This window comes from Nicotiana sylvestris, chromosome 8 (genome assembly GCF_000393655.2).
Source record: "Nicotiana sylvestris chromosome 8, ASM39365v2, whole genome shotgun sequence".
NCBI classification, from domain to species: domain Eukaryota; kingdom Viridiplantae; phylum Streptophyta; class Magnoliopsida; order Solanales; family Solanaceae; genus Nicotiana; species Nicotiana sylvestris.
Genome location: NC_091064.1, coordinates 10,472,890 through 10,485,629, shown reverse-complemented (window position 1 = coordinate 10,485,629; position 12,740 = coordinate 10,472,890). Strand labels below are relative to the sequence as shown.

The 12,740-nt window shown below is 34.4% G+C and overlaps 1 protein-coding gene across 2 annotated transcripts; it reads left to right on the top strand.

Moving 5' to 3' along the window:
• Positions 1–7,380: 7,380 nt before the first annotated feature.
• LOC104210068 (mannan endo-1,4-beta-mannosidase 2-like) lies at positions 7,381–12,646 on the top strand. 2 transcript variants are annotated; one of them, XM_009758872.2, is made up of 6 exons: positions 7,381–7,452; positions 7,636–8,048; positions 9,069–9,266; positions 11,170–11,292; positions 11,581–11,792; positions 12,053–12,646. In XM_009758872.2, exons 2-6 carry the CDS (start codon positions 7,656–7,658, stop codon positions 12,459–12,461), a joined length of 1,335 nt encoding a protein of 444 aa, XP_009757174.1. In that variant the 5' UTR covers positions 7,381–7,452; positions 7,636–7,655; the 3' UTR covers positions 12,462–12,646. The 2 variants fall into 2 exon arrangements, with proteins under 2 accessions (XP_009757174.1, XP_009757173.1); XM_009758871.2 differs by having other exon boundaries at positions 7,400–7,548.
• The last annotated feature ends 94 nt before the right edge of the window (positions 12,647–12,740 follow it).

Below are 12,740 nucleotides of genomic sequence, written 5' to 3'. Positions count from 1 at the left end.
ATGGAATCTGTCTAAAATTAAAGGAAGGGTTGGGGTCTAATAGACTTTAATCGAGGTATTCTCAATTGAGAATGTTTCGATTAAAGTCCGTTCGACCTCAAGAAAGGTCAAATCCAGTTCAAGATTAGGACGTATTTTGGGGTGAAGATTTAGAGGTATTTTTCCTGAATTTCTTTTGTATTCTATGTACATCTTACCTGTTGTAATAATCTATATAATTTTCCTATTTTTCTTTTACTTAATTCTGTCTCATATCCACTAGACCCGTTTATTTTATCAAATTCTAGCATTGTTTCTGTTTGTTATAATTGCTATGAGTTACAATGTGTGTAATCGATTTAATTAAGTTCGTCGATTAGTTATTTTATTATAAATCCATATTCCTGTTAATGTTGATTGAAACAGCATGTTTATTTATTTTTGATTGACTGTTATCGTTTGTTTTAGGTAGTCAGTTAAATTAGTTCTCGTCAATTAATTCACTCTTATTTGTTAAAACAGAAAGTCTGTCAAACGTTGTTGTGTATATTTGATCCGTGGCCATTTGGTTTCAGGGCATTGTCATTAGGATGACAATGAACTTGCATTCTTTATGTTTGCATTCATGTGCATATTGATTAAATATTTCAGTTTCAGTTTTAAGGATTGTGTTAAGTTCTATGTTGTGTTAAGTCTAGATTGATTTAATTCCAAGTTCATTTGTTCCAATTAATTTCTAACCTTGGTCCTTCAGTAATCAGAAATAAGTTTGGGTACAGTTGAAAGTCAGGTTTAATTTTCAAATCTTTGTTAAAGTTGAAAACATATTTCAGATTTAGAAAAGTTGTAATGCAGTAGTGTTTGTGTTAGGAGGGCAGTAATATTAAGGGTTTTCAGGGGCAATTTGGGATTGAAACAGTTAAGTTTATATTTTAGTATTAGTGCTTTGTTAATGGGGGTATTAACTAATACATTAATGGGGAACAAAAGGTAATGGGGGGCTGTTTAAGTGGAAAAGGCAGTCTTAGTGGCAGATAGTGGAAAATTTCTGATTTATCAAAGAAGAGAGGGGTCAGGCAGCACCTAGGAGAAAAGAGGATACTTGTATAAAGAGAGGGGAAGGTCTGGACAGAAAAAGGGGCAGACTGAAAGAGAGAAAAATCTGAAAAATACTGGAAAAGAGAGGAAAAATTCATAAAGTAAAAATCAGAACTTTTACATTAAGAGTTAGGGTGTTAAGGCTGAACTTTTACATTAAGCGTTTCAGGCTGCTTTTCTTGAGTGTTTAACAAATCAGGAGTCTGTGTCCTTGCATCTATCTGTGTTTCATTTTGGTACTACTGGTTTTCAGTTTTAGTATTTCCTGGATTTACTGGTTGTTGTTGTACTGCTGTGTTGTTGTGTATGCTACTGCTGCTTTTTGCACTGATCCTCCTCTTCTTCTCTTTGCTTTTCAAATACCAGGTACACAAATTGATACACTGGTTCTTGTAGGTTAAAACTTGAAGCATGAATACAAAGAAGTGAAGAGTTGAAGTTTTAAATTCATTATAGTTGTCTATTTATTTGTATACGTATTAGAATACCTTTTTCATTAGAATCATGTAAGTGTTTATTTATGTATAATTGGACATGCCTTTTGCAATAGTTTAGTAAGAAAACTGCCCATGTATGTTTAGTTAAAAGGATTGATGATATAGTAACTCTTGTTCTGTTACTTCAGTATTATTTGTTAAATAGCATATATCAAAAGCATGTTAGGCCATTTAGATTATTATCAAACATTCAATAGTTATCTCATTGAACAAATGGCCTGTTTCGGAAACTGATAGGAACATTGTTTAATTAGATACCAGTAGCTAATTTAATGCATGCAAATGGTTTAGGATAAAAAAAATTAATTAGATTTCCAAGTTCTTACATTCCAGTAGAACGCCACTTTAAATTTGAAGAAACTTGTTAATAAGATGACACCAATTTTTTACAAGCTATGAATGTGTAGAAACCATTAACTAGTCCTATTGGATTAAGGATGGCCCGGGTCCAGTTTTACCTCACATACATTGGACTTGGGCCCAATAAATGGCAAACGGATCGCCCTTATTGCATCATTTTCAGAATTAACAAATCGTATACGGATCTTAACTAATAACCCGCAAGCATGTAAATAAATTAGGTACTTTTTCTTATTTTATTTTAGAGACGGACGGAAATAGAAAAACATAGTTACTATAGGACGATCCTTTTAAAATAAAATGGAGGTGTGCCTCGCCATAGTAAATCACAAATTGTGGGGCCCTCGGTAAATATTTACTATAAAAATTGCTTAACTTCGGAATGGACCGTTTAGCAAACTTTCACGGTCCTACCCAAAGTAAATGATACGCTAGTCGCTTTAGGCGCGCCTTTAATAATTTAATTTTCTTAAAACTCGGGTGCACATTTATGTGACCCAAATCAAAATCTCAACAGAGTCGAAATATGTCGATAACCACGGGTACGTTGATGTGATGTGGTTCGAGATATATTTTCTCGATGTTGCAATTCTCTATAAAAATAATAATAACAATAAAGCGGTTAAAAGTTGAAATTGCACTATAGTTTTTGAACATGTATTAAAATCAGATATTTTAGCCATTACAACAGTTTAAGCGACCGTGCTAGAACCACGGGATTCGGGGGTGCCTAACACCTTCCCTCGAGTCAACAGAATTTCTTACTTAGAATTTCTGGTTCGCAGACTTCATTTGGAAAGTCGAATATTTTCCTCGATTCGGGATTAAATTGGTGACTTGGGACACCCTAAATCTTCCAAGTGACGACTCTGAATAAATAAATAAATCTCGTTTCGATTGTCCTTTAATTGGAAAAAGCTCCCTTCCGCGCCCTTTTAAGGTGGCGCGGGCGAAAAAGGAGGTGTGACACCTAGTAGCACGATAGGCGTCATCATGACATGGTAGTTTGGGTCGTGACAAAAAATGTGTACAATATGGACTAAAACCAAGACTCATGTCTGAAGAAATCATTACTAGGTGGAATTATACTTATTTATTCTTAAGATGTTGTCATAATATAAAATGCCTATAGCTGAAGTTGCTAATTCTCATTGTACCGATCCTAACCGTTTGTTAACATCTAGAACTTGGGATGTCATTGAAGATGTTGTAAAAAATTTACAAAACTACACTTGAGTTTTCTGGAGCTTATTATCCTACTATGGCAAACAGTTTAGTTCATATTGCTGAAATTTCTTTTTTACTCCATAATTTGAAGAAGAAAGAAGGATATACTTCTGTTGTTAAATCTATGCTAGATAACTTTAAGAAATATTTCTACTCAATTCCCTCTATTTACCTAATTGGTGCTATTTTAAACTCTTCTATCAAAATGGTCACTTGTCGCCAATTAATCACAACTTTATATGATTATATGGATATTGGACTAACTGAAACCTCTAATGTTGAAACTTATATTTCTGATCTACACAAACATTTACAAACTTTATATAATTATTATGTTAATATTGTTGATGTTTCTGTTGTTGTAGATGCAAATATTTCTTCAAGTTCAGTTTCAACATCTGCATCTGGTGCTTTGGAGGATAATGATGGTGCTGAAGATTAGTTGATTTGGTCTACACTAGGAGAGTATCAACAAACCAGTAGCAGGAATATTGATGAACACCAATTCTACTTGCAAAAGTCACCATAGACCGTACAAAGAATTTTCTACTGCTGGGTTGGTGGAGGAGCAACTCAAATCAATTTTCTGTTCTTTCGGCCATGGCTCGAGACGTGCTAAATGTACTGATTTCAACAGTCGCATCAGAGAGCGCATTTAGCCAAACAAGGTAGCAACTAGGAGATACCTGTCATTCATTGGGCAGTAACGCTTTGGAAATTCTAGTGTGCTTTAGAGATTGGATAAGATCAGAATGGCGAAATGAAGGGCGTGAAGAGGTCGATGAAACAGAGGACCAAGAAATTGGAGATATAATGGTTTATGGTTCTGATTCAAGCAATGTCGGAAACCAAGAACCTCGTAATGACATGGATGAACTTACAAAAATGATGCAAAGCATGTGATGTACTCTTTCTAATTTTTTTATAATTGTTGTAAATTTTTAATTTGCAAGTTCAAAAATAAAAAAATCAAAATAGAACTTGCAAATTAATTTGAAGTATTATTAAATAAAAATTTTATACGAAAGCTTTCGGAGTTTGATCCTTACATATTGCTCTTATTAAATAATTTTTTGTAGCCACTTACTTTCAATTTGAAAATTTTAAAATTTAAATTTCAAATGTAAAACTTTAAACTTTAAAGTTTAATTCTAAGCCTTAAAAGTTTGCAAACAATTAAGTATCAATAACATTGAATAAGAAAAACATAATATACTAAAAAAATAAGTAACCCGGCCTGGTGTGGACCCGTTAAGGCCGAACCCGAACGGGTCCTAATTAATCAGAATTTTTCCAACCCGTTACCAACCCGGTTATCCATCCACTATCCAGCCCGGAACACTAATCGAGCGAGCTATTTTTTTTTCGTGTCCAGCCCAGACCAGCCCATCCGGTTAACACCCATAGTGGTAGATCAATTAGCTAATTTTGGAAAAAATTCAAGGACATTTCATATCTTCAATGAAGTTTTTTCTCTTCCTAGACAAGTTAGAGCTTCTTTGAAGTTAGAACAAGTTGGCCTACCCTACCTAAGGATCAAGCGAAAGAAAAATCAGTTCATAATTGATTATGGCGTCATTTGAACTTGTTATATTAGAAGTCTGCTGATGAACTTGTGTGTAGTGTATTTGATCGAAGGTAGGTGCCATATCAACAATGTTGTGATTCTTACTGTGAGACTATCTCATATTGTTCAACTATTCATTAGATTGCTCGAATACAATCTACACTTTATATGGGAGGCAAAGATATATGTTCTCCTTCGTGTATTTATTATTTTTGCTATATACATGTTGAGATCTGCCTAACCCCTCGTGATGATGGACCTTTGATATTTTTTTAAAAAGTGAATCCTTATAAAATGTCCAATTCAAAAAAAAAAAAACACTTGGGGATTTTTGGTCAATTTTTAAATTATTCTTTTCCTCCCACACGCTTTCAAAAGAGTGAGCACACATCACTCAATAGAGTACTTAATGGTCATGTGGTAATAAAATTCCAGAAAGTATTAATCGTGTACGTAATTCTAAACTTGAGACAAATTTATATGTAATTACGTCTTATCTCAAAATAGAATGTGAAATTATAAAAAAGAATCTTTCTTTTGTATCACAAAAGACCGTGGTTAGATGGATAATATCTCCACCATTAATTAGAAATTAGCATTGAAATAAAAAATATTATAATGGAGAATGCTTCCTCATTTAATGAGTTTTATGTGCAATTGGAGCACCAAGCGGATAAATCAAAAACGTTGTTACTTCTATGGAAAAAGTAGGGCTTTTAACATGTTTGGTTGTTCGGGTGAAAATAATTGCAACTGCTAATTAAATGTACAGAAAATATATACTTAATATGTAAATATACAAAAAAAAAAAAAAAAAAAAACTGCTGTTATTTTTAGGACGGCTATTAATTCAAGGTAGATTTCCTAAAAATATTTTCTTGAACTGACTTTAAGAGTTCCACAAAATCCGCCCATAATAGGGCATGATTGAAGTTTGTCGATACTCGCCGACTACTAAGGTTGAATTTTTCTTTTCCCAAATATTTTCTTTTTAAGCTCTACGAAAATGTCGAATTTACTACGTGATAAAGATTAGAAAATAAAAAACGAAGATAATCCAAAATAAAAATAGAGAAAGTCATATTGTGATTATTTTCTTGTTTTTCTTTCAAGCCGAATCTCAAAAGAGATTGAAACGAAGGCAAACCCTTCTTATAGGAGTAATCATGGCAATTATAGAATGATAGAACAAATAATGAGGATTAAAATAAGGTAATCTAACCATTTTATTGGTAATGATATCTACCATCAAAGTTGTGGTGGAGTGTCCGGTAAGTATTTATCCATCCTTAACTTCGGATTTGAGCCTTTAGCATAAAATTACCTTTATTATAGCGTTTTATTCTTTAAAGTAAGATTTTTCGGTACAAACTCAAATTAATTTGGCTGCAAAGCGTGTAGCAAACACCCGATGAGACACCAAAAAATAAATTCAATTTCTGGTCAGCTAACTAAGAAACCAATAGAGAAAATTATTTTTATTATGATTTCTCGATAGAATTATTTCTCGTGAGCCACAACTTTCCAAGAGCAACTTATTCCTCGTGACAATCTTTATATTCAAGATTTCAAATCTAATTAGCTAACATTTTTTACACAAACACTCTACCCCACTCCCATCTTCATGTTTAGTATAAATTCTCATGATGTTTTGAGAGTTTTTGTTGGATTACATGGAGGGGTATGGTTCCCGTGAACCCAGTAGCTTTTGTCTACAACTTGTATTTGTATTGAAAAATTCATCAAAATGTATAAGAATATTTAGCTTGGAATCCAGTTCGTTCATTCAGTTAGTATTGTATATCAACTCAAAATTTTTGTAGAAACCCATAAACCTAAAATCCTGGATCCGCCTCTGATTACATGTTAGGTATGCTTACTTACATCTATTCCCATTTGTTCTTAATTCTATCTCATTTTCTCATTGACTTTTTTCCATAAACAGTGGCAAATACAACATAAACAGTAAGTGTACGTGTTAATATTATCAGTTATATATACACTAATAATATAATACTCTATCTTTATATCATGAATAAATTTAACTTGTGATAGCAGGTAAATTATTATTTGTATTGTATTATTAATTAAACTTATTTGTAATTATCTAATAAGTAATCTGATTGCGATTTTTATACCCTTTGTGCGGTAGTGTATATAACTTAAACTCATTAATTAAATAATTTAACTTATGTTCATATGTACTGTCAGTATATTATATATACTCTTTCTATTCTCTTTTACCAGTTCAGTATACTAAAAATTATTCCTTTTTATTTATCCATTAAACCAAATTAAGAGAAATTATTATTTTCTTCAAGTGTCACTCTTATCATTAAGTAGTGACATTCCAATCATTACATTGTTAATAGGATTTTAATCATCATTAATAAGAATAATTTAGTAAAACAAACTAGTACCAAAAAATTATTTAACGGGAGTATAAAATTGATACTTAACTAGTAAAAATGGATGAAAGGAGTATTATATAAGTTAAACTCTTAATTAAAATACACTGATGCCCTAGTAACTATACCCATAAATCACGTACATAAAACACGTCAAAAATTAGGAAACAGAAAACAATAAACTTAGCCCCCCACCCCCTCCTCCTCCTCCCAATTCCCCCCCTCTCCAACCCAAAACCCCAACACACGTGATGCAGTTTCATGTGGGTATCTTCAGTCTTCACTGTCCAAATTGACGACTTTGTCTCTGCTTGAAGTAATTGCTTATACTTCTACTTTTTCTCAGAAAAGGGATCTCATTGTTCTTGAAATATCACAAGTCCAACACATTGGGCTGCTAAGGAGATCCCAAGTATTAAAACACACACACACATCTTGGTGTTTTATGTTATTCAAATTTCTTACATTTATAACATAAATTTACAATCTTGTTTTATAGGTTTCAGCATTTTCCATTTCATGCAAATGGTTAAATCACCAATGAGCAGAAAACTCACAAGAAATGGTGGCCTAATTTATCCAGTCATTGGTTTAGCATTATTTGTCACTTTTCTTTATTTATCATTTGGAGATTTATTGTGGTTCAGTTACAACAAAGAAATAGAGCTAAGTTTTGTGGAGAGAAATGGGACTCAATTCTTTGTTGATGGTAAAGTTTTTTATATAAATGGTTGGAATTCTTATTGGTTAATGGATCATGCTGTGGATTATAGTAAAAGATCAAGAATTAGGGGAATTTTACAAGCTGGTGCTAAGATGGGTCTCACTGTATGTAGAACTTGGGCTTTTAATGATGGTGGATATAATGCTCTGCAGATTTCTCCTGGTAGATTTGATGAAAGAGTTTTTAGAGTAAGCAAAACTTGTTTTTAGTATTATTTCTATAATTATTAGTATGTCTTTTGCTTTGGTTGTTTTCCCTTTTTGAGCAATCTTTCTACAATTATTGGTCTTATTCAACGGGAGGTCACGAGTTCGAGCCGTGAAAATAGTCTCTTGCAGAAATGCAGGTAAGACTGTGTACAATAGACCCTTCTGGTCCGGCCCTTTTCCGGACCCCGCGCATAGCGGGAGCTTAGTGCACCGGGCAATCCTTTTTTTTAATTCAATACTGCCAATTACAGTGAATTGTACCCTATTTGTAAAAGGATTTAAATTATATATACTGACAATGTACATCATTTTGCACCATTAGTTTGATATAATCGACTATTGCAGGTTATTATTCTATGTTTCAAGCTCGATATGAAGATTTTCCTATTGTTATAGGTCAACTTAACTTGATAGTATAAAAAGTTTATATACTGTCAGTCAGGGACGGATTTAGGGGGGCATAAGAGGGTTCCGAACCTCCTTCACCGAAAAATTACACTGTACATATAAAGCAAAATTCGGTTTGCATCTCTACATATTATATTTTGAATCCCCTTAACCCAAAAGTGTAGCTCGGTGGCCAGGGAGTTCAAAATCTTTGTTAGGTTGCTGGTTTGATTCCCACTGGTCAGAACTTAAACTCTTCGTATGAAGGATCTTTAGATATTAGGACTTCTAAATTTTTGTCAAGTACATAAATTTGAAGTCATCTAATCTAGTGTTGATAGCTATAGTCTTTTAGATTACCAACATGTAAACTATGTCTAATCTTTTTCTGATTTTCCAGCTTTTTTTAGTTCATTTTTAAAAAAATCCCCCAAAATTCTAGTTAATGAGTTTTCATTATTACTAATTTGATCATGAGTTTTTTCTTCTCTGGTGCATGGATTTTTGTTATTTTCTTGATTAAGTACTGTTACTAGCTATTATATGGTGTACAAATTCGTTTATTTTGGCTCTGCAGTTTTTTCCACTTGATGCAGAAATGTATTGTTGCAGGCATTGGATCATGTTATTGCAGAAGCGAGAAAGAATGGTATTAGGCTAATGCTTAGCTTGGTTAACAATCTGAATGCATTTGGTGGGAAGACTCAGTATGTAAAATGGGCAGAGAAAGAAGGTGTTGCTTTAAGTTCTTCCAATGATTCATTCTTCTATGATCCTACCATTCGTCGTTATTTCAAACATTATGTCAAGGTAATTTTCCTAGGGAAAAAATTTCTTCAGGAGAAACTTGTATGTTGCGCTATATAGCATTGTTCTAATTGTCGGACAGAGAGCAAGAGAACGCGCATTGGATCCTATAAAGTTTGGTAGTTCGCTTGGTCAAATTGCTCGTTCTGCTGCAAGACTATTTTTGAAGTGCTGAAAAGTTTACCTTATTGAGGCACTATCTAAATAACCGGAAAATGTTCTTTACTTAATTACTTAGACCTAAGTGTTCTAATTGAAACATTAATTCATTGGAAAAGCTATGTCTTAACCTATGTTGCTCGAACTCTCCGAAAATGTGCGAGTCAGATCCTCCAAAAATAGTGTATTTTTGGAAGATCTGACATAGGTGCGGAAGCTGTTTTGGAGAGTCCGCGCAACATAGGTCTTAACTTCACTTCAAAAAGCCCATATTTTAGGAGTTCTTAATTCAGAAATCTCAATTGAGCTGTACAAAACTTTCCACATTGAGATGTCAGATAAGATCACTTACCTTGACCACCTCGCCTGATTTTCTCTTTGGTTGTTTTAACACCTTCCTCTTAATGAAGTTTATAAAAGATGAGAAGTATCTTTAAGTATGACTGATATAGATCGTACTTTAAAGTGAAACAACAGTTTACTGAAGTTCCTGCTCATTCCTAGAGTAACAACAACATTCAAACCCAGTGAAATCCCACAAGTAGGGTTTGGGGAGGGTAGTGTGTACACAAACCTTGCCCCTATCTGGAGAAGTAGAGAAGTTGTTTCTGAAAGACCCTCGGCTCGAGAGGAATGCTCATTCCAGAGTGCCACTGTGATTTTTACTGTCATACTAGGTGCAATAATATTTTCATTTTAAGTTGCCGAATAGTGCAGAAGAAGTGCAGCGAGTATTGGTGCTACTTTAAAATATTGACGACTTACAAGTATATTAATTGAGAGTATCAATGACCATGAATCACATGATAGTTATCTAAATTAGTGCTTCCGCTCTCTTGCTTGCGATTGAGGTATAGTTGTTTAGTAGTGCCTGCACTCTGGGAGTTTTGCTGACTATGAAATCAGGAGATCAATATCTGAAAAGACTGAAAATGCAGAATATACGATTTAAAGGAAGAAATTTAAACTAAAGAAGATGAAATAGAAAGGAGATACTTTTACTTTGTTGGAGGTTGAAGGAATATGAAAAGGAAGATTGACATATTACAGTACTTGTAGACACAACATAATTTTAAACATTAAAAAGGAGTGAAAAAGTCTCATTATTTACTTTTACCTATTTCTGGAATACTGGTGAATTGAGGTGAAGATAAGGTGGAGAGGGTAAGGCTGCGTACAACAGACCCTTGTGGTCCGATCCTTCCCGGACCTCGCGCATAGCGGGAGCTCAGTGCACTGGGCTGCCCTTTATAAGGTGCAGAGCGAATGGGGATAAGGAAGAGTTTGATCTCTTCTCACTTCTGGATTCCTAGGCCGAATGGCCATTATTGTTCCATAAAGGTACATTATGAATGAACTGAGTTATATTGGCGCTTTCCAGTTCTTATCTTCTTCTAATTTTGTGTGCCTACGGAATGACTCAATTGCTTTATTAAATTGCCCCTTGCATTGTGCTAAAGGAGGGACAGAATAGTTTTGGCATTAGGCAATGTCATAACTCATGATTGAAGCTCTTTTTTGCTCCTTGAGCCGGGGTCTATCGGAAACAGCCTCTCTACCCTCAAGGTAGGGGTAAGGTCTGCGTACACACTACCCTCTCCGGACCCCACGTATGGGATTATACTGGAGTTTTTGTTGTTGTTGTTGTTTGTCTGCAGTCACATGCCACATCCTGGTACTAATACTAACGTTACATTCTTGCTATAAACTTCTAACCCATGTAATTGTTCTCTTTTCTTACTTCCAGATGGTGCTAACAAGGAGAAACGTATACACTGGGATTGAGTACAGGGACGATCCAACTATCTTTGCATGGGAGTTAATAAACGAGCCTCGCTGCATGACCGATCCTTCTGGTGACACACTCCAAGTAAGTTCTAGACTCTCACCTCATTGTTAATATCATCATAGTGTTTGACAGAAAGGTAGTCCTTCAGTTGAGTAGCTATTCATTTTTATTATGTTGTTCTCTGAAGTTTGGACGTCACTTCATATATTAGTAAATGTTTTCAACTGAGAGAGCGGAAACTCTCCTGGGCAAAATGTTTTTGCTTGCATTATGTTGATTTGTGGTAATAGTCACCAGAGGGTATCTACATGCAATCCGCCCTAAACTTTGTATTATAGCATTACATGTTGAATTTTCAAAATTTTGCAGGATTGGATAGAAGAGATGTCGACATTTGTGAAATCAATTGATAGGAAACATCTGCTCACCGTAGGCCTAGAAGGATTCTACGGCCGTAAAAGTCCCAAAAGATCAACTGGCAATCCAGAATTTTGGGCTGCGGATCTTGGATCAGATTTCATCCGCAACTCCATGCTTTCGACGATTGATTTCGCCTCTGTACATATATACCCAGACCATTGGTAAGCTTTTTATCATACTCAACTTTATTAATTTGTGACAAATACAAATAGGAAATGAGAAAGAAAAAGGTATTACTTGAAAGAGGAAGTGCTTGATCAAATTTAGCCCCTCAGAACATTTTCGAAAACATCCTCTCTACCTTCGCAAGGTAGGGGTAAAGTTGCGTACACACTACCCTCCCCAGACCCCAGTTGTGGAATTACATTGATTTTGTTGTTGTTGTAGAACAGTCTCCCTCTTTGACATCCTTTTTTGGTAGGTTTCACAAAAAATTCGAAGAAAAATTAAAATTTGCAGCCAAATGGATGCTTTCTCACATCGAAGACGGTGACAAGGAACTAAGAAAACCTATAATGTTCACTGAATTCGGTTTGTCAAACGAGAACGATGACTTTGAACCTGTTCAACGAGATAGATTCTACAAAATGGTTCTTGATATCATATACAAGTCTGCAAAAAGAAACAGGTCGGGGGCAGGTTCGTTTATCTGGCAGTTTTTAGTTGAAGGAATGGAACTGTATAATGATGATTTTGGAATTGTTCCATGGGAGAGACCTTCGACGTATCAGCTAATAACTGAACAGTCGTGTAGGCTGGCTAGAGAACACGGTGTATTGCCTACACAAACGGAACATTTGAAGGATTTTTGTACACGAACGAGTGTATAAACCATGTATTCATTTGGATAAGAAAGAAATTCAATACGTATAATGAAGAATCTGGTTGTATTCTTTCTTGTTTGAAATTTGTTTAGGAGGAGATACAGGATAGTTTTACACCATGTGTTTCTCAGTTTACAGATGTATACTATATAGTTTGCATAAAAATGAAAGTAGAGCAGATTAATTTTCCACTCTTTGTTTTTGTGACAACTTACAGAACATTTTAACAAATGGATTATTTTTTTTTAAAGAGGGATTTTGCCAGCAGGTGAATACCTTAGCTTG

Excerpts from the sequence above, each read along its gene's own strand:
- LOC104210068 (XM_009758872.2), top strand. The coding sequence starts at position 7,656 with ATGCAAATGGTTAAATCACCAATGAGCAGAAAACTCACAAGAAATGGT. Across the intron at positions 11,293-11,580 it reads CTTCTGGTGACACACTCCAA|GATTGGATAGAAGAGATGTC; the intron begins GTAAGTTCTAGA and ends AAAATTTTGCAG. Across the intron at positions 11,793-12,052 it reads CATATATACCCAGACCATTG|GTTTCACAAAAAATTCGAAG; the intron begins GTAAGCTTTTTA and ends CTTTTTTGGTAG.